This window comes from Tachypleus tridentatus, chromosome 2 (genome assembly GCF_004210375.1).
Source record: "Tachypleus tridentatus isolate NWPU-2018 chromosome 2, ASM421037v1, whole genome shotgun sequence".
In the NCBI taxonomy this organism is placed as follows: domain Eukaryota; kingdom Metazoa; phylum Arthropoda; class Merostomata; order Xiphosura; family Limulidae; genus Tachypleus; species Tachypleus tridentatus.
In genome coordinates, this window is record NC_134826.1 from 27,717,031 (window position 1) to 27,742,646 (window position 25,616).

The 25,616-nt window shown below is 35.0% G+C and overlaps 1 protein-coding gene across 1 annotated transcript in view; it reads right to left on the reverse strand.

Moving 5' to 3' along the window:
- The window catches only part of LOC143239841 (uncharacterized), a 298,954-nt gene extending 274,051 nt beyond the window's left edge, over positions 1-24,903 (reverse strand). Inside the window, exon 1 of the mRNA XM_076481420.1 lies at positions 24,665-24,903. Within this exon, the coding sequence (XP_076337535.1) occupies positions 24,665-24,681 (17 nt within the window). The 5' untranslated portion in view covers positions 24,682-24,903. The remainder of the gene's footprint in view (positions 1-24,664) is intronic.
- Positions 24,904-25,616: the final 713 nt, after the last annotated feature.

Here is a 25,616-nt window from a genome sequence, read left to right on the forward strand (position 1 = left end):
CCCTCGTATAGCTTCATTTAGCTACGCTCTGCCATCTACTGTGTATAATTCGTAACTTACTACTATTTAACCCTTTGATTATGGCTGTTCTGAAGGCGCTCGTAATTTTTGTGAGTCGTCCACTGTATATAGCACACTCGCATTGAACTGAAGGAAGCGGATCATACACTAATCCAGAATCAGCAGTTAATGGGTCGAAAGAAGAAACGTCATTTAATGATTACGTACCATTAAGAACATTTCTTAGTTCAGAGGAATTTTCAAATACTAAAAAGAAATAAAAATCATTAAAATTATCTTCTTTTAAAAAGAAAAACCAAAAAAGGATTTGATAGTGTTCTGAGCAAAGCTGTATAATGAACTATCTGTGCTCTGCTTATCGCATATATCGAAACTCGAATTTTAGCGTTATAAGGCACATAAGAATATTTCACTCTTTGATTACTTATTTATTTAGGCCAGGCATCGCCAAGTGATTAAGGCACTCGATTCTTAATCGGAGAGTCGCTGGTTCGAATCTCCGTCACACCAAACATGCTCGTCCTTTCCGTTTTGGGAGGCATTACAATGTGACCATGAATCCCACAATTCGTTGGCAAAATAGTAGCTCAAGAGTTGGCAGTTGGTGGTGATTACTAGCTTCCTTCTTTCTAGTCTTACACTACTAAATTATTGACGGATAGCGCAGATAGCCCTCGTGTAGCTTTGCGCAAAATTCAAAACAAACCAAACCACTTAAAAATTAAAGAATATTTCTTTCTCACTTGATGATAACAAGAAAGTTGTTGCTTTTAAGCATATTAATTAACCTTTATTTTTAAATTATAATAAAAACCTGAAAGTGATATATGTTTTGCATAAGACTTTAGAAGTAATATCGCATATACTTTCGTATATATTTTCAGAAACTTTGGTTTTAATAACAGTCTTTATAAGTTTGTAAAATTATAAATACGTTGTAAATTGATTTACGTATTGAAGTATTTAGTTTCACATTAAAGAAATCAGGCCATTTATTGTAATGTTTGGCGTTGAAGCCTAACTTCTTTCAAAAGCTTTAATTTTTTAATTTTGAAATTTCATGTGAAAAAATATTATCTTTGTATAGACAGATTAATAAGATTTAGGGTTTTGGGATTTAATTGTGCAAAGACTCGCTGGCTATCTTTCCCAAATATTTTTGAAGAATAACTATGCAAATAAATTATAAAGTAAGAGATAAGAATATAAATTACAAGCAAAGTTTGAGGTTTTTTTAAATTTAAATAAAATGGAAATTTAAAGATCTAAAAGTTTGAAAGGTCTATTGATTAGAAAAAAACTAAAAAAGGTCAATTTTGGTACTGCACTCATTTTTAATGATATTTCTCGACGTGAAATGGACACTAAGGTATAAAATATGCTTAACAAAGTATCGTCAATCAGTATCGTAGCAACGGCACATAAGAAAGATGTAAGTTTTTGTGACATGACTGTCACATTGATCACACACCGGCGGATAATTGTAAAAGAAAATTACTTCTAATAAAACTGTGGTTAATGATGAGGATGTTTTTCCCCTAATTAATGAACAAACTAAACAGACAACCAGAGATAAAAGCTTTCATTTGTCAATGTCCACCTCAGATTGCCTGCAAATAAACACAAAACTTTCCTTCAAATACAAGCTGGTAATCCAAGTATGGAATGTGTAAAACATGATACTTAAGACTTAGTTACCTGCAGTATGAACGCACTGTACCCTGGATTCTGATATTTCCAGGAGTGTAAAAGCTGGATGTAAATTGATGATAGAAAGAAATAAGTGGTTTCTGAATATCTAAGACACGATTCTAGGGCCTACCAAGAGCGGTATGAATTGTTGAATTATTTTAACACTTAGTCATTCAATAGTGAGTACAGGTTCTATATAGAGAATCCAGTGAGCAGCCACAGCACTGAAGTAAACCAGTGTTGAGCCCACAGAGACACCGGTAAAACTGAAATAGAAATATAATTCGAAAGGTGCCAGTAAAGAGAAGTGTGATTAAAAAGGCATCACGAAATAACGTATATTATTTTCATCCAACTTCTTCAAATGATGGCCAAAGTAAAGATCTCAGTGGCATATTTTAACAAGCTCTCTTGGGACGGGCTAACCACCGAACTCAGTAACTTCAATGTTAGATCTAGCTTTGTCAACGTTACATATATGTGGCAGCGAAAAGAAGAAATAACAGCAAAACTGTAGTAAAACGGAGGATCATAAGATTGAATGTACCAACTCTGTACTGGACAATTATAATAAGCTTCTGTTTGACGTACAGACTTTGGACTGAAGAACTACAATAAGCTTCTGTGCAGAACCAAAGTTCCTGATTCAACAGGATCCAACATCTTTACTGTGGAGACTCGAACATCATCTCCACAATATAGCACGTTAAACACTCAGGTGAATTCGGTCTTCATATATTTAGGTTTTAACATTAATAAAAAACATATATAAATAAATTTGAGAATAAAGAATATTTTTAACAAGCAATATTTAAGGAATCAGTCGTAAACTTTGTTAAATCTGAGGATCGGTTAGCATACACATGCAGATTTTGATTGACTCAAGTTATATAAAAAATATGATTTATTCACACAAAAAATTCGCAAATCAATTCATATAAACTCAAAAGTAAATCATGATTCTAAATACAGTCCTAACAAAAATAAACATGGATAAAAAATTAGGCTTCAGAATAAGTGGCATACTGTAATTATTAGTTTTAAAATAAGCCATCTCAAAGACGCGTAATTTATTCATCAGAACAGAAAATTCAATAATAATGTTTACGATTGTTATGAAAAGGTTTAACGTAAAACAAACTCCATAATGTCATTAAATGGCTGTATGAAGACTTTATGTGAAATGTGGTTTTATTTTATAATTACTCTCAGTGAAGCTTCAAGATAAGTTTACTGTATTCTATATGTAACTAAGGTGCCTATCAATAAATACTTTCCATGAAAGTAAGAGTATGTTTCTATAATGGGCGGCTTGATTTATTAATCGACACACTCCTAACACACTGACCAAAAAAGGATATTTATAGCTGTTGTTCGTAAAAAAGAAAGCAGGTGACGCTTTTTTAATTAGCTTTGAAATCTGGATTGTTACCTCTCACGAAATTTATCACATATATCATTCAAATGTCGTTCACTCCGTTCCTCTGGAGGGTGATAACAGATCATAAAATGTCAGGAATCAGTATGTTGACATTTAAGAAAACATGTTAAAACATTAAATAGTTAATCTGCGTGTTTAAGGGGTCATTGTTTACACGTGGTTTCACTGGTTTATAAATAATATAAATAAACTTTATGATACCGTGTTAGAGTACATGTAATAGTGATACTCCGACTATGCAGAAGATTTGCTTGAAAGTAAAATAAACGGCAGCTCATTCACAACTCTTAAAACAGCGTGATAAAATACGATTTAACTGGATAAAACTTCCTTTAATTTAATCCATATAAAAGTGATAAAGTTTTTATTGTTTTAGCTTAGATGAGCACAAAAATCTATACGGGAGTAAACCAAGCAAATAGGCTCGGCATGGCCAGGTGGTTAAGGTACTCGACTCGTAATCTGAGGGTCGCAGGTTCGAATCTACGTCACACCAAACATGCTTGCCCTTTCAGCCATGGGGGCATTATAATGTGACGGTCAATCCTACTATTCGTTGGTAAAAGTGTAGCCCAAGAGTTGGTGGTTGGTGGTGATGACTAGCTGGCTTCCCTCTAGTCTTACACTGTTATAATAAGGATGGCTAGCGCAGATAGCCCTTGTGTAGCTTTGCGCGAAATTGAAAAACAAAGAAACATAAACCAAGCAATTAATCTCAAAACTGAAAACGAGTCCAACATGTGAACATCAAAATACTTTAACGTATTGAAACTTTAACTTAAACCATGGGTAAATACCAAACTTATTATGTGCTTTAACTGTTCAGAAGACTTTAGCAAATGGAATTTAAGTTACCTTAGCTAGGTTTTTGTTTGTTTGTTTAAATTTCGCCTACAGCTACACGAGGGCTATCTGCGCTAGCCGTCTCTAATTTAGCAGTATAAGGGTAGAGGGAAGGCAGCTAGTCATCACCATCCACCACTAACTCTTGAGCTACTCATTTACCAACTAACAGTGAGATTGATCGTAACATTATATTGCCCCTACGGCTGAAAGTTTGAGTATGTTTGGTGTGCCGGGGATTCGAACCCGTGGACCTCAAATTACGAGTCGAACGCCTTAACCGACCTGGCCATGCCGGGCCCTTATTTTTATAATGAAAATATTTAGCTTGAGTCATTAGCAAGGGTTCTGAAGACAAGGGTTTGTAGACAATTTATACTTGTCTGCAAAAAAGATAAACTTATACATTTCTGGGATCTTGTGGGTTTAAGAAGGGTTAATCAAAACTTATAACAACGTCATTCCATGTCTGGGGCTGGTCTTGAAATAACTTTCTCCATTGTCTATCGTGGTCACTCTGATGGGCACTATTGTTTTACTTTCACTCCATTAAGCCTCTGTGAAAGACGACAAGATAAGTCTTAGACTATACATTTTGATAAACTGACACAGAATCTCCATCAGATATGTAATTCTGCATCTATCTCCAAAGGTAGTTGTACTTTACTTAGTAGAGAGTTATTCTGGATACAGTGTTTATCTTCCTGAAACGAAGTAAACTAATTGGTATGGCTGATCCTACTGATAGATTTTGGATGAATGCTTTAATGCAAGCAAACACTCCAGTCCCTAAGAAAGTAATGCAAATGTTCTCTCAGTAAAGCTCTAAGATTATCCATTCATCTTGGATACTAATGATAATAGAGCAAAATTTTAGAGTCTTTATCCCGAATGCAGAATAGCGTGGACTATGTAATTGCACAAGTAGGTCACGTGCTAACAGCTCCTCGTCCAGATTCTGTATAGCAAAGAAAATAGTTTCTTATAATTGTGGATTTTTTAAGCATTAACACTACTAACAGTGTTATAGGAGGTACATTGTTCCAATGTGCCAGGAATCATGGAAAAGGTTAATTAACTTCCAAGGATTGATATGTATGATTAGATATTGGACAATGATGCTCCATAAGTATAGGTTTATTGTACAACAATGCAACAGTAACATATAAATTAAAATGTCATCAGAAGACAAGACTGTGTATTCATTGGACACTGGATACCATTCAGCAGTCAGGGCCATTGCACCACCAGAGATAACGAACCATAACAATAGTTACGTTTCTGTTTCTTGATTGACACTATGAATGGCCAGTCAAGTGCTCTGAGAGTAGTTCGGATGCTGCTTGCACTGTTGGAAGATGAAGCGCGACCATAAAAAATATTAAACACTTATGCAAGTAGCATCTAGTTCTAGGACAGTTAATTATGAATGCAGATTGGTGTTCCTTATCATAATGTATCGAGATGTAATTAGCAAATTGTGGTATAGTTAGTAGTACTGGAGATATAAGGCAGAAGACACTTCATTTTTATATAATATAAATACTGGAAGAAAACACGAAGTGATAAACGTTGTCTCAAATATATAGAAGTAGTTACTTTAACTTACTAATATATTAGAGGTAATATATTGACTCTGTATCACTTGTACTGTCCAGAGCAAAAATTTAACAACCTCAAGGAAAGTTACAGGGGAAAACTATAGTTTACTTTGGAGAGAATTCTTCTTAACACAACTGTTCTTCTGCCTGAAACTGTGAAAAGTAATTGGTTTAGTTGATTGTTATTTGTTACTTCAAAGTTGATACTTTAGAGCAAGTCGTCACTGGTACTTTGACTAAATAACTGAGAGCACGATTTGAAGTGGTTGAAATGATTCATTTGAATAAAAAAAGTTAAATTCAACAGCTAGTTGTTTGCACAGTTATGTCAACCTTGTATGATGTTGAATACGAGATCATGCCACTAGATCTGAAAGATCTGTACCAGTCTTTCTGAAGAGCATTAAGAGAACTATGCTTCAGCATAAAATGAAATATCAACATATAGAATATAAATCCTGGAAGAATACATGTTATTTTACAACTTATTATCTGTGTTTCGTTGTTCGACTGATGTATGTGATTACTACCATAGAAGACAGTGATTTGGAATAGGTGCTATACTATCTAGGCGAGTTTTGGAATAAGTGCTATACTATGTAGGTGAGTTTTGAAATAGGTGCTATACTATCTAGGTGAGTTTTGGAATAAGTGCTATAATATCTAGGTGAGTTTTGGAATAAGTGCTATAATATCTCGGTGAGTTTTGGAATAGGTGCTATACTATCTAGGTGAGTTTTGGAATAAGTGCTATACTATCTAGGTGAGTTTTAGAATAGGTGCTATACCATCTAGGTGAGTTTTGGAATAGGTGTTATACTATCTAGGTGAGTTTTGGAATAAGTGCTACACTATCTAGGTGAGTTTTGGAATAGGTGCTATACTATTTAGGTGAGTTTTAGAATAGGTGCTATACTATCTAGGTGAGTTTTGTAATAGGTGCTATACTATCTAGGTGAAGGAATTTTGCTACATTTCCTTAATTAGTAACTTCATTTAAGTGGTATAATTCAAAACTGGCATTGTTCTGTCCCAATATGTGTTACCAGAATCCTACATCTTTGTTCCATTTCAAGTAAAGTGTGACCGACTCTGGCAATGTTTATCATGGTTATTAGGGTTACCTATTTATGGTGTCATCACGTGCTGCAGATATCTATTGATAAGTAAGTAACATGTAACTTGTATGCTACGAGTATAAATATCATGCTTTATGTTCGGACAGGGTTATTTAACAACGTATTTAAACTTTAAATATCACAAAACACAATTTTTGAAGTAATTATAAAAATTGGATAGAATATTAACATTATATATAAAGTAATTAATGAATGTGTGTCCTGGGTAATTACTGGTCCTAAATAATATGCTTGTCATAGTCCTAAATATGGCACGGCATGGCCAGATGATTAGGGCACTTGACTAGTATTCTGAGGATCGCAGATTCTAATCCCAGTCACATCAAATACACTCGTTCTTTCAATCATGGGGCATTATTATGCGACGGTCAATCCCACTATTCGTTGGTAAAAGAGTTGATGGTGGGTGGTGATGACTAGCTGCTTTCCATTTAGTCTTACACTACTAAACTAGGGACAACTAGCACATCCATCTAGTCTTACACTACTAAACTAGGGACAACTAGCACATCCATCTAGTCTTACACTACTAAACTAGGGACAACTAGCACATCCATTTAGTCTTACACTACTAAACTAGGGAAAACTAGCACATCCATTTAGTCTTACACTACTAAACTAGGGACAGCTAGCACATCCATCTAATTTTACACTACTAAACTAGGGACAGCTAGCACATCCATCTAATTTTACACTACTAAACTAGGGACAGCTAGCACATCCATCTAGTCTTACACTACTAAACTAGGGACAACTAGCACAGATAACCCTTGTGTAGCTTTGCACGAAACTGAAATATTTATGAACAAGTTGTTTTCCAGTTAGATAGAGACACATGGTTTCTCATACAATCTAAATCACAGCAAAAATCATGGTGTAAATAAAACCTGGTTTCATTCAGTTGTCTATCTGTTCATTTTAAATCATTGTTTTGAACTGAGATACGGTTTACTTTATTATATTGAACTGTGATATGTTTTTATTGAGATTGTTTTGGGTTTCATTAAGTTCCAAAACCGAGTTCTGATTCGTTTCGTATCATTATGATTATATTTTAAACTGCGTGGTGCGATATGTGCCTTTGCTACTGGTTCAGTTTAACATTTATTTTTGTTTACATTTTATTTATATCTACACAACGACTGCTTTGTTTTGATTTGTTTTATTTAATCACGCAATTTTCAGGTTGATTTGTAATTTGTTTCACTTTGTATTTTGACTTATGTAAGCCAGTCTCTTGTTTAACTCTTTTTATTAGTCGCGGTATAACGGCTAATACAATAGCTCTGTGTTTGTTTTGCTTTTATTTTAATTTTAAGATCTTAGCTCATAGCTCTGTTATCTTTCGACCGATTTGAGATTTAATTACAGTTTTAGGTTCAGGAGGTCAAAAAATTTCGATTTAAGTATCTAACCACGCCCAAAGTCTTATAGATTAATTTACTTTAATCTTGCTTAAAAGAACTTCAACTTAAGGATAGGCTGGTAAAGATCCTTATAAATAATAAAATCATGCTTTTTATTGCTGGCGGAAAAGACATAGCTAATAAAAAGTGGGGAAAAATGATATCATAGATTAATTTGTTCTACTCTGCCTAAAATTTTCAAGTGGCGCGGCTATTGAGGCTTTCCTCTTGTTTTTCTTCAACTGTACATACACCATATTTTATTTATTTAACATTTTGTGTAATTTCGAGTTCATCTTGTATTATTTGAGCTTCAGTTAAATTGTAATCTTTTTTAAGTTCACGATAATTGTACTTCAGAGTTTTATCAGTTAGCTATCCTGAATTCAGTTGATGTCCTGTTTAAACTAGAATAAGGCTTTATTTTTGTTTCATTGGGTAATTTTTATCGTTGACTTGGTTTGTTTGTAGTTAAACACAAAGCTGCACAGGGGATATCTGTGTATCTACTTGGTATCATTAAGAGGTTTATTATATCTTGTACGCTATCATTTTTTCCATTTCAACATATTGTAAAAGTAATATCACCTGTTTTTATTGTGTGATTCCTTTTTAGTTTATTTGGTCTCGATATATAATATCGCTTCTCTCCGTTTGTCGAGATATCAGTGTCACAGCACGGGTATCGCTTCTCTCAGTTTGTCGAGATATAAGTGTCACAGTACAGGTCATCTCCGGTGACATCTGTAACTCTCTTATTTATTTGATTTCTTCTTTTATCAGTCATATCTTACAGTTAACTACATAAAGACACCGAGATAAGTAAGGAAAAATGTTTCAGTTTTGTATATATATGAGTGACTTTTCTCACAACTTGCATACAGTTAATTATTATCCTTGTGGATTGTTGTAACTTTGCATTAATTCTCACACCACTAGAAACCGAGTTTCGATACCTATGATGGACAGAGCACAGATAGCCAACTGTGCATCATTGTTCTTAATTGTTGTTGTTGTTGTTTTGACATGAACACAAAGCTACACAATGGGCCATGTGTGCTCTGCCCACCACGGGTATCGAAACCCGGTTTTTAGCGTTGTAAGTCCGCAGACATACCGCTGAGCCACTGGGGGGCTTGTTCTTAATTACAAACAATCAATCAATCTACATATCTTTCCCTTCCGTTCCCAGTGAGTATATTATCAGCCATTATTTGGATTACCTACGTGAAATGTAACAATTTCTTGTTGCTGGAATAAGCGTACTGTACTTTTAATGTTCCAAATGGTCACTTATGGTAAGAATACACCTAATATATAGTTTTGATGAACTTGTCACATATATTTGTTATTGTTTTTAAAAGTAATTTTCTGTTGGTTTGATTACATATAAAGTTATGAAAATGGTTGTGTTGCAGATGCAACAGTAGTAGTTGCTAAACGGTTTCTTGTAACAATTTACTAATAAACTGTGTTATTATATAATGTGAATACTTATCGATTGTTATTCATAAATACGTTTTACAAATTTCATCAACATATGGTGTTGTTTGGTGATTCGATTTGAAGCTTAATGTTATGGATAATCTGAAAGAAAAGTTTGCTCAACACTGTCACGAGATTTATTTACGTTTATTAGAATGATGTCTCCCTTAGAGCGACTTTCTCCGTCGTCGGTGTGTTCAGTTATCAGTATCACTGTGGTGTCTGTTGTAGCAAGTGTATATCAAAATCAATCATAGATTGTACATTTTAACAAAGTTTCAACAGATCCTTCATCATACGCAGGCCTCAGTTTCCAAGATTGTTAACTATATCAAATGCATTGGGGAAAGATAAAAGAAACTGTTTGTAAAACGACTGGTATGGATAGAGAAAGAACTATGTAGAGGAGCGAACAACATTTCGACCTTCTTCGGTCATTGCCAGGTTCACAAAGTAACTGACCGGTAGCTGACCACATGTTTGAAGGCGGTTGTGTAATTGAGTGTAAGAATGTAGAGGACAAGTTTAGATGTTTGATTATATTTATTAATATAGGTATAAAGGTGTTCCTTTGTATTGGTATATTTTGGGCTTGAGTTGTTGTATAAGTTGTTGTTTTTAATTTTGTGTTTGTTTATGTTTGTTTCTTTATTAAGCATTTGAGTGTTTTCTGTGGTTATGTTGTGTTTATTTGATCTGCAGTGTTCGAAAACGTATGAAGGTGACTTTTTTGTGTTCTTTGAATCTGGTTTCCATTTCTCTACTTGTTTCTCCAATATAGAAGTCGTGACAGTTATCACATTATATTTTATAAATAATGTTGGTGTTGTGTTTGTCAGTGTAGTTTTTACATAGTATAGACCCCAGTTTTGCGCCTGGTTTTTGATTAAATTTGGTATTAACTGGAATGTCATATTTTGTTGCTAGATTTTGCCAAATGTTGGTTATTTTTCTGCTGATGTCAAGAATATATGGTATGCAGCAGTATATGGTTTTGTGATTTTTTTTTTAAATCGTGGGGTTATTTACTTTTGTTGGTTGATTTTGCTTTCTGTCTAGGTGTGTGCGTATAATGTTTTCTATAGTTTGTGGAGGAAACTTATTAATGTTGATGAAGTATTGTTTTATTTTGTCTAATTCGTCATTAATTCTATCTGGTGAGCATAGTTTTATAACTGTGTTTATTTGGTTTCATCGTATGTTGAGTTTTTGTTTTGTTGAGTTCCAAAGAATGTATAGTCCAGTATGGGTGATTTTTTGGTGGATTCCTGTTTTAAATTATGTATCGGTTCTTGTAATTTTGAGATCAAGAAATGATATTTGATTGATTTCTTCCTGTTCACATGTGAAGTTGATGTTGGAATGTATAGAGTTAATGTGATTGAAAAAATTAAGTGTGTTCTGTAGATCTGAATCCCGCAACCGTGTCATCTACATATCTGTACCAGTATAGTGGTGGATGTAATGCTGTGTTAATTGCTTGTGTTTCAACTTGTGTCATAAAAATATTGGCTATAACTTGTGATACTGGGTTGCCCATGCTTAGGCCATTTGTTTGTATACAGTTGTAGTTGTTGAACATGAAGTTTGTCTTCATCGTGGTGAATTGGTGAATTGATTGCTGGAAATGTCTATTGATGGGTTAGGGTCTCGGATATAGAGTTCTAAGGCTATCTTGCAGGCTTCAGCGGTTGGGACTTCGCAGCCTTTGGATCTTTGCCAACTTCAAATCTACGTTTGTGATATTACTAAGTACACCAACTAAAATGCTCAGCATTGCAATAGTTTTTGCATCAAGAGTTTTCTCTGATAACAATAGTCCTCACTTCTCAGATGAGACGTTTCTCTGTATTTGTTTGGGGTGTAATTTTCGTGCCTGTTGCTTTCCTTAATGCTTTGCTCTATGATTTTTTCCTGTTTTTTAATGTCGTGCCCTTTTGTTTAATAGTCTTGCTGTCGGAATACTTTCCTCAGAATGGTCATAATACAATACTGCAGCCATTAGTCTATTGGTGTTTGTAATTTACTACTGAACGGTTGTTAATTATTACTTTAAGTTTAGTATTAAGATACTGTTTACAGCCTTAAGGAAACAAGCTACTGCCTTAACACGTATTCGGCTTGATAAGTATAACTCTCAAATAAGAATATCTTAAACAAATTAAGAGAAAGAAACTTAATGTTCTTGAAATAATTAGTTGTTGGAAATACATAATGTATTATAATTTCCTTAAAATTTATGTATCATTAAACTGACAATGAAGAATTTGGGAACTACCCCGAAATAACTAGTACAGTTTTATTGGCTGTGATTCTGTAATAAATCATATACGTTTGTATTTAATTCATCTGTGACATATCAGTCCAACCAATCACAATTCTATTTCACAATCTGTAATGAAGTGTGTAGATAAGTATACAAATTAGTGTTCTATTCAGCTCACACAATGTGGAAGTGTAGATAAAACAGTTAAGGGTTTTATAAAAATACTTAAAAAACAAATAAAAAAAAACCAAATCCGTAAGCGAAAGGCAGAGACTTGACCATATTTTTACAATAAGTATATTATAATGTTTCGGTAGTAAAAATATTTAGAAAAATATAGGTCCAAGTTACTGGGACTGATTTCTAACAAGATTTCAAACCTGTAATAAATTCTCAAGTTCTACTTCATGTAATTTTTAATAAAAAACAATTTAAAAATGTCGTTTTTAAACGTTAACAATGGCCGTCAGGAAATAAAAGTGGGAGCATTCTCACAAAGAACAACTGAAAGAAAAAGAAAATTCGTTGTTAATCTCTGGCACTTTCATCATCTGAATACCAAAATTAACCAAAATAATATCATCCCTAGCCCTCATATCATCCTTCAACTTTTTTTTTGCTCGTTAAGACCGTTTTTAAAATTAAAGATGGTAAAAAATACAATGTGAGAAAAAAACAAACGTCCAAACTCAACTCTTTTTTTTTTTTTTTGCTATAAAAACCAAAGTCAATCACAGACAAAGGCAATAAAAGCAGTCATGAGATGTTAACGGACTGTTAAAGTTTATAGTGTTTGAATTTTTTTTTTTTTTTTTGTTAAACTGACACTATTTCAAGGAAAGGAGAATTGTTCTGGAAAGTTTTCATCAATCAGATTGTCGATGGCTAAGAACGCGAATAGAGAGGACGACGCTATTGCCTATCTCGAGTTTGTCCTGGTTAACCGAGTGATTGCGTGAGTTAGTCTTTTAAATAATTCAGTTACACTGTAGTTCATTGGCAAGTCTGAGAGCTTGTAATACCAAAAATCGCTGGGTTTGATACCCGCAGTGGGCAGAGCACGGGGAGCCCATGGCAAAACAACAAATAGACAAAAATATCTATATCATTCGAATAATGTAACGAACAGAAATTCTTGAAAACAGAATTTGTCTTTACTATAAGGAAATGTTTTCTTGTATGTGTATAAGGATAAGTCGTAGCTTACAGATTAATTAGTTAGACTGTGAGTCCAAACTCTATTATTTCCTTTCACACTAGTTTTGTTATACATTTGAGTAATAAATGAATTAAAAAGCTGTAAGGAATCGTTGTTTCTGTTTAACCATTTAGTCTGTTTTTCTGATCTTTGGAAAAACAAGATAACTTTTGTAGGCGTTCAATTTGGATTAAAAGTATTGGTTAATTAAAAGATTACAAACAAAATACATGGTAAATGCCATACTGATATCATAGACGATCCTGCTGATGCGTTTCCAACTATTTTGTTCTTCAGTGACCAAGAAATGTCGAAGTTACGTACGAAATGACGATAATAGAAGTTTCCAAAGGAGCATTTCAAGAAGTAAACTGTGAACGGTTCCTATCGCTTTTGTTCCATAACTTTTGACAGAGATAAAACTATTTTAAAATGGCTGTGACATGAAAAATGTTTCGCTTATTTTGTAACTGCACGAGAATTTAATAGAATTTTTTTAAAATAAAAAAAAACATTGGAAGAAAAATAACGCCGCTGCGTAACAAATACAGAGGCATTTGTTTCTAAAACACTATTAACACGTTTAGTTTGTTATATTCCTATAATCTCTCAGTATTGTTAAAATTGAGATTAAATATCTGTATATCCAAAAATGTTACAAAAATACACAGGTTTTCATAGGGTGTTCTAACTTTTTCACATGACTGTATAAAGTGTTAAAGGACAATACTGCCAATATAGATTATTTTTCTGCATCACTGCCTGGGAGATTTTTTTGGGTTTGGTACTCACAATATCTAAATATTTTTGCTGTTCATGTTTACCCTATTGTAGTAGGTTTGAACTTTATGTTTTTCTACTGATAAAACAAGATACCCAAGTTCTTTGAGTACTGTTAAAAGTACTATACTGTGTAAAAATTTAAGCTTCTATATAACCAAGATACTGCTTTATAACATTGGCCTTAAGCCTAAATCTTTCAAAGCATTGTATTTTAAACAAGTGGGAGTCTTCAATAGCCGCGGTGCTTGAAATTCTTTTGGGCAGGATTAGAGTAAATTAAATCATGAGAATTTTGTCGTGGTCAAAGGCTTTGACCTCTTGAATCCACAACTGTAATTAGTTCTCAAATCGGTCAAGATACGATGGAGATAAGAGATAAAAGTTTGTGCTTGAGAAAAAAAGACTCAGAGTCATTATACGAGCCGCTATGCCGCGGCTAAAAATTATTTTGCTCAATGTCTCATATACTATATAACAGCGTATCCCTAACTTTATCAGTTCACGGTGCCCTTAGTGTCTTAGCAATCTTTTCACGTCGTCCCTAGGCAAAAAGAAAAACCTAACAGTTCTGTTTATTAAGTAGTTAGGTCCAAACAATTTAATACTTAATAAGTATTTATGTCCTAACAGCCTAGTAACTGTTCGAAAGAATATAGATGTAAATTGAGAGTAAAAATAAGGTTTTTATTTAATTTTTAAATACTCGCAATTACTAATGGGATGTGTGCACCTGTTGGGCACTGCACAGCTTTTCAAACCTTGGAATCATATTGGACACTGTCACCTTAATTTACTGTTCCACATTAATTTTCACGCGTTACTTACTTTTTATCACAGCAACCGACGAAAACCCAGCTTAGCAGATATATGACGTCGCAAATGGAATTAATATTCGCTGAGCTATAGCACTTAGCAGCGGATATTTTTACTGGTATCCAAAACTCAGTTACTTCCATTCTACCAAATTTTGTTTTTAAAGTTTTTCACAAGACAGCTCAATAAGATTTTCTTCTTCTGCAGAGGTAAATTCAGAAATTCAGATGGGGCCTTGAAAGGGTCTTGAATCTATGCAAACTTCTTCATGTCTTTTGGAAAGTAATTTTTAAAACCAGTCACTGAGCTGTGCTAGGTGCTCCTCAAAAACAGATTTTAGTTCGTGGATCAAATCAACTTCACTGGATGTAACAAACTGCTGTAACAGGGAGAAACAGTCTTTGCCACCATCTTCATTCATTTTTCTTCTCCATAGTAGTAAGTTTTTCTGAAGGCTGAAACCTCTGTGAGTTTCAGAATGTGCGTGTTGTTCCCCTGCAGAGGGAAATTCAACGCATTCAGTTTTTTGAAGAGATCACACAGGTATGCTAATTTTGACAAAAATCAGTATCCAAGAAGTTTTTAGCACATTCATGTACTTCTTCGAGGTAAGAGTAGGGTTCCTGTTGTAATTCGAACACACTGGACAGTACATTTCCACCAAATAGCCATCGCGAGCTACAGTAGTACAACAAAGATGTGTGCTCAGATCCCATATCCTCACACAGTTTTTAAAATCCTCACCTTCTGTGGCAGAGTTTTTATAAAGTTCACCACTTTCAACACACATTCTTGGACTAGATTCAATGGAAGACTCAAGTGTTTTGATCCAAGAGCTTCCCTATGAATTATGTAGTGGGTCCACAGTGCATCAAGAGCTTTGCTTCGTATGAGTACCCCCAATCCTCCATGGCAGCTGAACATCGAGCAACCACCATCGGTACAGACGTCAGCGCATTTAGCCCAGTCTGAATTGTTTTCACACATAAAATTGTCAAGGATCTCAAGCAAGTACCTGCAGTGATACTTTTTACAAAAGAGAAGGTCTTCCATAATTTTGTCACCATCCACAAACTAAGTGTAGCAAATCAATTGAGGATCCTTGTTACTAACAGTCGCCTCATCTGGCTGTACCTCAAATTCTTCCCTTTCATTTTTTCAAATAGCTGATTGTTTAGGTCTTTCGCACATTTGAAAGCAGTCTTTCCGCAGATTCACCAACAGTAATGCTCAGCATATTCTCTGCAGCCGGTAAATAAGTTCTTCTGCGATGGTGTGAGGCTTTTTACATTTTGCGTCATTATACGAGGTCTGTTAAAAAAATACGCGGATTGACGTCATAAAACAAAATGTACTTTATTTAGAAGTTACAGGTCTGAGATCCCTTCAAAGTACTCTCCTCCCCAACGCACACACTTATCCCAATGGTATTTCCACTTGTTGAAACAGTCCTGGTACGATTCTTTTGTAATGTCCTCCAGCTCCTTCGTCGCATTTGCCTTAATCTTGGGAATCGTCTCAAATCTTCTTCCTTTCAAGGGTCTTTTGAGTTTGGGGAACAAGAAAAAATCGCAAGAAGAAAGGTCAGGTGAGTAGGGGGGTGGGGAAGAACAGTGATCGAGTGTTTGGCCAAAAACTCACGAGTTCTGAGGGCTGAATGGGCTGGAGCGTTGTCGTGATGGAAAAACCAGTCGCCACTCCTCCACATTTCTGGCCTTTTGCGACGAATGGCGTCCCTTAGACGTTTCAGAACTTCAATGTAGTAGTCTGGTTCACTGTGAAGCCCTCGGGGAGGTACTCGTGGTGAACAACACCCTTAGCATCGAAGAAAACTGTCAGCATCACCTTGACCTTGGATCGAATTTGGCGAGCTTTTTTGGGTCTGGGGGATGTTTCACCCATCCACTGGGACGATTGGATCTTCGTTTCAATGTCATAACCATAAACCCATGATTCATCACCTGTTATGATCCTTGACAAGAAGTTTTCATCTTCTTCTGAACGATCAAGCAGTTCCTGACAAGCCTGGACGTGATGGGTTTTTTGTTCGTCCGTCATCAGGCGTGGCACAAATTTCGCAGCAACGTGGTGCATCTTCAATTTTTCGGTCAAAATCTCGTAACAAGATCCAACTGATATCCCACACTCTTCAGCAAGCTCCCTGACAGTCAGACGTCGATTTGCTCGCACCAGGGTGTTGATTTTGTCGACGTGTGGGTCGTCAGTTGACGTGGAAGGACGTCCAGGACGCTCATCATCTTCAATGGACTGTCGACCATCCTTAAAACGTTCATGCTACTTGAAACATGCCGTACGCTTCATAGCAACATCACCGTAAGCCGTGTTAAGCATAGCAAAAGTTTCAGTCGCAGAGTTTCCAAGTTTAACACAAAATTTCACAGCGAGTCGTTGCTCCTTCAGGTCATTCATTCTGAAATCCGCCAAACGAAAAAATCGCACTTCACTTAAAACCGCGTAGCTAATACACAAATGAAGATATCTGCAATCGGGAAATGGCGTCGTAATCAGCTGATCTGTGCGACCCTAGCGACACCAAGCGGATTCCCCTGGAACCAACTGGAGCAGCGCAATTCAAACAGACCTCGTATGCCACTTTGTAGGATGCTAGCAAACCATTCCTTGGTATTGATGCTTGTTTCAAAAACGTACCTTTTTGTTCTTTCAATTCTTTTAACTTTTTGGTAAAATAATCACAGGGCCCGGCATAGCTAGGTGGGTTAGGACGTTCGACTCGTAATCTGAGGATCGCGGATTCGAATCCCCGTTGCACCAAACATGCTCGCCCTTTCAGCCATGAGGGCGTTATAATGTGACGCTCAATCCCACTATTCGTTGATGAAAGAGTAGCATAAGAGTTGGCGGTGGGTGGTGATGACTAGCTGCCTTCTCTCTAGTCTTACACTGCTAAATTAGGGACGACTAGCGCAGATAGCCCTTGTGTAGCGTTGCGAAAAATTCAATAAACAAACAAAATAATCATGGAATATACTATCCATGTTAGAATGACTGGTCTCCATGTGGAGTTTTAGTTTACTTGGAAGCATGCACTCTGGAGCCAAGCCTTTTAGACATAATACATACTGTAAACACTCTTCATGACTGACATCTACCAAAATAAATCCAAAACCCAGATAATTATCGTCATATTTCCAATATTTCCGTTTCTTCACAACTTTGCCACTGGTCTGTGGTTCGCCATCCTTTTCTTCACTCAAACACTTCTTATTAATGTTCAAAAATCTTTCTGTTTTTATGCACAAGGACTAAAAATCAGCAAAATAATTCAGTGAACTTCGCTAGACCTCACAGACACTTGATCAAAACACCCTTCAGTTATTTTGATTACTGACGAATTCGGAGAGTCTACAGGTATTTATATACAAAATCTAAGAAACGAGAAAGTTCGAGAAGTTACTGGTGTAGCCGAAAGTACAGGTAAACAAAAACATATCTCAAACATTCGAGAACGTCATCGAAAGGAATGTAGCTGGATATAATGTTAAAACTGTGAACTACCTCGAGCTAATAGTTCGCACAGTGTCCGACAGATATCGACATCACTGTGTTTCCCTCGAAAATTTGAGGACAATTTGGGAATCACTTCGATATAGAATCAACGAAAAATATTTGGAATTCTGTATAGATTTTTTTATTCCTAGTTTTAGAATGAATTAGCTCATTATAATTACTTTTCCTAGATAATGTACGATTCTCGTTTTATGTACTACCAACTGATACTTATCAAATATTTATATAATTATCAAAACATTTTCACTTCTCTACAGACGTAAGGTTTTATATTAATCTAATAGCAGGGACGTAGATCCTGGAGGGGATGGAAGGTATACATCCCCCCTTCATTTTAGGTGGGGTGTATGATGCATACAATCGTCCTTCCCTACAGTTTAGTTTGTTGAATTGTTTTATTACATCACAGGCCTACAAATTGTGTGTTTGTTCTTGTGATTCTCGTGTTCTTACCAATTGAATTGTATAATTAGGCCTAGATGTAGGCTTTTTCAGTAGCCGAAATGTACATCTTTAATATAGGTGTGCTTCTAAGCTTTTCGATCTAAGCGATAGTTCGTAAGCATCAGTCAGTAGGCCTAAGTATACATGCAAGTATTGTGGCAACAAGATTACTCTGTGACTGCATGTTTACAGCTTTCATGTTCACGAAATCAGAGATTACCAATTTCCAAATTGAACAGTCCACAGAAGTGGTTGTAAAAATCATCCCCCCACCCATCGGGTGTAAAAAATCTACGACCCTGCCTAGTAGAACATTATTTGTGAGAGTACATAAGTAAGGTTTTATATGAGCCTAGTAGAACATTATTTGTGAGAGTATTTGATTGTACGATCTTTTCGCACTAAGTGGAATTGTTCAGACACAATTTAGACGTCGATTACATAACTAGAATGAAAGCAGGACTTAAATAGATGTTTGAAAATAGGTAACTTACTTTTATGTCGTTCATTTATTGAATGTATTCCAAAACTGGACTTTCATATATGGAAACGACATCAAACTAATGCCAAAATTGTTGGAGGCGCAGAAAACTCACAATCCCTCAGAAAGGTCGCCATAACACTCACATTGAATTTCTTAAGTAAATTACTGCAAATAATAAACCATTAAGAAATGACCTTCAAAATCTAACAAAGTTTAGCATTTCTGCATTTCTATACATGGTCTTGAATATAGCTTCATGAAGTTGGTATGATGTTCAAAAAGCCATTGATATGCATACTTCTGACACCTTGACACACCTAGGAACATTGTAGATGATCTCTGGATTGCATCAAGTGGAACACCAGTGAGTGAACACCAATTCTCTTAACTAACCAACCCAGATTCTATCTTGAATATACTGGTAGGTGTTCCACAATCTCGAGACAATGTGGTGAGCGTTTCTAACTGAAGTGTGTTACAGAGCACAATAAATATGCAGAATGACAAGGGCTGGAACCACCACAATTAGAAAGATGAACGTCCATGTTATCCAGAACAGCAACCTCCCTGCAGTTAAGTGCCAAGTAAAGATTATCTTATAATGAGAGCTTACACTGACACAGTCGTGTTTAAGCTAATAATTACTATTTATTATTTAATTACCAGGAACATATTTAGCACTTTGATTACTAGAAATATATGTTAGCACTTTACTAATCTTCTGCTGACAATAGGACAATGCACTATGTAAGAATATAAATATTTGATTACACAATAAAGTAAACGTAGCTTTTAACCAGTTTACTCTTTGTTAAAGTTTTGTACTTTACTGTATCAGTACCTATTAAATGATACAAATTCAGGAAAAATAAGGTTACATTAACTCACAAAATTGTAATTTTCAACTTTGATAACACCTCATACGTCGCATACACGAAAGGGTGAAAAACGCCTAGAGCTCAGCTATAGAACCTCTAATTTTTAACTCCTGACCAGAGGGATATCGCCAAGTTACAACACCCGCTGCCATCAACGATTTGTCCGGTTTGGATCTGAACAACGTTACTGACTGTCATTTCTATAACACTTCGACATCTAAAAGTGCGCAAGGTGTTCAACAGCATCAAGAATCAAATATTGGATTTACATCAGAACAAGCTAACGTTATGACACGCAGTGGCTCCATTAGCTCTTGAGAAACAAGGTAGTGTAGTAATGTTTATACATATACATTTATGAATTATTCAAAACGAATGAATAAATATATTTTATAATAAACTCGTGTAGTTTCTACACGATGTATAAAATGTAACATAAAGTTGCTGTAAGATTTTTCTACTTTCATAACAAACTATTCTGAACTGCTAACAACTCAGTCGCTGTCCGTTTAATAAACTCTGTGACCTAGATCTCTATGTAGAGCTTGTGTGCCTAAAATGTGTATTTAAAAAAAAAAGTGCAATATTCTTAGTGTTTGAGACACTACTTCAATCGACATAAGCTCAAATCTACATCACAATAAATCACCACAAATGTCTCTTTGTTTAGAATTAAGCACAAAGCTACACAATGGGCTGTCCTCCACTGGGAAAGCGGTAAGTATTCGGATTTATAACGCTAAAATCAGGGGTTCAGTTCCCCTAGGTGGACACAGTAGACAGCCCGATGTGGCTTTGCTATAAGAAAACACCCAGACACACACAATGTTCTAGCTGTGCTCTACCCATCAGAGATATCGAAACCCGATTTTTAGCGGTGTGTGTCCGCACACATACCTCTGTGCCACTGAGGGGCACACCACAGATGTCTGAGCGACTATAGAAAATTATAAAGCCGCTGAAAATTTCTGTGTTGCTTTACAACAAACATCTGAAAGTAATTTCTCTAACTGCCTTTATATAGTAAAATACCAATTGAACAACTTGCTTGTTCTTCATAAGTGTTTGCATACATTGATGTACAAGTATGTTATGTTTTTTTCTTCTAGTTTAACATGCATTTTTAGCGAATTCTTGAAAAATGTATTTTCTTGTATAACAGACATTTTTAGCGAATGTCTTGTTAAAACATCACACGTCTTTCAGAAACGACCATAATTTTAAACTTTGTTCTCTATGAATTAGTGTTCTAAAGTACAAATCAATAGAAGAATGTATTATTACAGCAAATGTTTAAAGCTTAATATTAAGCTTACTAATTATTTTTTTAAGATATTCAGGAAGTTAAGATAATAATTTCATCATCTATAAAATATTCGGGAAGTTGGGATAGCTTCCTAGTGACACAGAGGTATGTCAGCGGACTCACGCCTCTAAACACCTTGTTTCATTACCCGTGGTAGGCAGAGCACGGGGAGTCCATTGTGCAGCTTTGCTCTTAATTCTAAACAGGCAAGTTGAGATAATAATTCGATTATTTATGTCAACAACAAGTAACTCTTTCTGGACTAACTGTAGTTTTAAAATGCTTTTGGCCCCTTCAAGTTATTCAACGGTAAATCTGAAGTCTTTTTAGGCAAAAAACAAAACAGCTAATCGTGGTTGGAACAGCAGAGACAATCTGTTGTGTAATTTTGTGCTTACCGAAAAACAAACATGAAATTTTAGTATCTTTGTTTCTGACGTAAAAGCAGAGTTGTCGAAATATGACAAACGTATAATCCATACATAATGAAAATAAAAACTTACTTAATCCTGTGATTGTCAATGGGTGAAAAAAAAGTGGACCTTAGAATAATATTTTTCAGGACTCTCTTTAAACCAGCCAGCTTCGATTAATGGAGAATGCTTCGGCTTCTTGAAAGAATACAAAACAAGGCTTGTCGGAGATCGCCGTGTCAATTGTCTTCTTAATATTCATACTTCGTACCAAGCGGTGTTTATTTTTATGTGACGAAAAAGTCACGTGGTTTCATGGTCAATTTCTAAGAGTTGTGGATATGTAAATATAGCGAAGATAAAGGTTGCCGTGTATATTATATCAGATGAGTCAATGTATACAATGTAGCTGTATGAGTGTTGTTTGAGTGTAAGGCAAATATAAGGGTTGATTATCTTAGGATAATGCCACACTATAAAAACAATTTCTTGGCATTTTGTTAACCCATTATCTCTCAGTAACTTGCCAAAGTTTGACCAGTTTTGGTTCCAATATTAGTTAACTTTTTTAGTCTTTTAACTTCATAATAGGAGATTTAAATTATTTAATGTTTCGCTTCCCCCATGTCTGTGGAGTTACAACCCTAGATACTGGGTTTCAATACCACTGGTTGGCAGAGCATAGATAGCCCACTGTGTAGATTTGTGTTTAACTTCAAACAAACCAACCAATCATTCTTTTCAGATTACTTAAATAACTCGAAACAATTTCCAAATCTCACTAGTACATATATAACCCTTTGTCTAAACTTATAGGACAAACATGGAGTAGAATGTTAATAAATCTTGGAGTAACGCAACAAGATTTTGTTCGTGACCCTTTCAAAAAAATACAAACTAAACTTTGTGATGTAAGGTAACGAAATTAAACATTAAAAATAAACATGTTCTTATATTAACTCTTAATGAATAATTTTAAAATTAGCTTTAAAAATTCTGTGAACTAAAATACAAAATAATGTGCAATCTTCTTTCAAAACACAGAATTTTTAATAATTTCTGTATGTTTGTTTGTAACTCCTTCACTTTTTACGTGTTTTAGTTTGATTCTGTTATCTACAATAAAAACTACCGATTACTACAGTAACGATAAAAGAATTATTTAATACCGTTCAGACAGATTTACTAATGTTTCACCACTAGAAAAAGCTAAGATCATTATTTTATTATAATGACCTCCCCCAATGAATCAGTGGCAATTCTCGGGGCTTGTAACGCTAAAAATCGAGTTTTAATACCCGCGGTGAACAGAAAATAGATAACCCTTTGTATATCTTTGTGCTTAACAACAAACAAACTATTTAATAATATCATAATATCAACCTTTTAGGCTTTCTTTAAGTGATTGATTGGTTGGAATTCAGCACAAGGCTACACAATAGGCTATCTGTGCTCTGCCCACCACGGATGTCGAAACCCGTTTTATATCAGTGTGAGTCCGCAGATATACCGCTGTGCCACTTAGAAGGAAAGTTCAGACAATAAACGAATTATTTTCGGTTGAATATAGTGAAAAATATTTTATTTTGATTATTGTCTCAATTATTTTACCTCAGTCGAGGCCTGGCATGGTCAGGTGGTAAAGGCACTCGACTCGTAATCCGAGGGTCGCGAGTTAGACCAAGCATGCTCGACTTTTCAGCCGTGGAGGCATTATAATGTTAAGGTCAATCCCACAATTCGTTGGTAAAAGAGTAGCCTAAGAATTGGCGGTGGGTGGTGATGACTAACTGCCTTCCCTCTAGTCTTACACTACTAAATTAGGGACGACTAGCGCAGATAGCCCTCGAGTAGATTTGTGCAAAATTCAAAACAAACAAAACACGCACCACTCAGTCGTAAAATTTTGCTGAATATTTTCTTCTGTTTAATATAAATAGAAATTAACGTCTTCAACGATAAATGGTAGGCAATCTTTTTAACTGAACCATATGATAAATACTTTACTGTAACATAAAACTTTTGTTAAAGCAAATACAATAGTGAAGTTAATCCTCTTTATTGACTAATTATATGTTTCGCAGTGAAACAGCAATAGTTTTACATATTGGTAACACAAAACCTAGGGCTCGATTATCCGTGATGGACACAGCAGACAGCCAAATGTAGCTTAATTCTTCTATGTCAAGTCTAATCATTTAACTATGCTCGACTTGATTCTAAGACAACTCAAATCATTTAACTATGCGTTACTTAATTCTTGGACAAGTTTAATCATTTAACTATGCGTGACCTTATACTAGGACAACTCAAATCATTTAACTATGCGTGACTTAATTCTGTGACAACTCAAATCATTTAACTATGTGTGACTTAATTCTAGGACAACTTTAATCATTTAACTATGCGTGACTTAATACTAGGGCATATCTAATCATTTAACTATACCCGACTTAATTCTAGGTCAAGTCTAATCATTTAACTATGCGTGACTTAATACTAGGGCATATCTAATCATTTAACTATGCCCGACTTAATTCTAGGACAACTCTAATCATTTAACTATGCTCAACTTGATTCTAGGACAACTCAAATTATTTAACTATGCAATTATTTAAAGTACTATCACCTGAAGATCAAAATCACGTAAATTATTAACTAATAATCAAAGACATTATGTTTTCCTTCGAAATATGTATTTGCGCAACTTAATCGCAACGATTTAAAATTCAAACAATTATCACAAAATATTTTTATTTTATCTACGGGTTCACCTCCATTCAACCAACAAAGAGAGCAAAATCAAAATGTGTCGGAATTCTCTGAGGGATATAAATGTATACATTTATCTTATATTGTCACATTTAGTAAAAATGATATTATCCAAAACACATGTACGTACCTCATACGGTATTTCATAATCTTTGTATCTTGGGCATATTCTTTATCTGCCAACAGACAACATGATAGGAAACTCTCTCTCTCTTCATCTGGTGCTGAATTCCTTAATGTCACGTGGTTGGTAAAGGATTTGACGAACAGAATATTCACAGAAGTCACAGATGTGTTATACAAGATGCATATAAAGACTCATTGCTAACTAAACTTCAAAGTAAGACGATTAAAACTTAAATCGAAGTGAAGTCGCTATCTTTACAAGGAGGGTAGCACTTGCAACATTTACCAAAACAGTTCTGTTTTCTGGCAGAATGCCACATGATATGTGTACATAATTAATAAGATATTGAGTTTTTCGAATTGCATTTACCTACAGTTCTACTCTCAACATTAGCTCTTTGTCTTGCTATTTTCAGTACAGGTTACAGGAATCGTATGAAATAAGTATGTGGGTAAAGACAAAGGTAATGGAAGAACCATACAATATACAATTTTGTCTGTTCTTGTAGATTTATTACATCAAATACCGAAAATATTTATAAAAAAAAGAAAGAGCATGAATTACAGATAAAAGAATGAAATTGAGGTCAACATATTTAACCTCGCTCGGATCTCTACCGAAAGAAAAAAGTGATCAATTAGTACGATTGTAACAACCACTCAATGTTTACCCTAGAAATAACTTTCCAAGCTAATTCTGCTTGCATTGTAAATTGGAAATAGCATATTTCATGCATGGGCCCAGTAACTTCATTACACGATATTGACACGTTAGGTACCAGTCACAAAAACAACATATAATACTACCTGTGTAAATGAAATACTGCAATTAATCTCATGTAGCACTGTTTCTTAAGTCCACCAGAGGAATACTGGATGCTATTACCAAGACATCAGTTCATCTGTTACAGAAGCAAAAGTGTTTAATAATCGATGTTTTATATCCATTTTAAGAA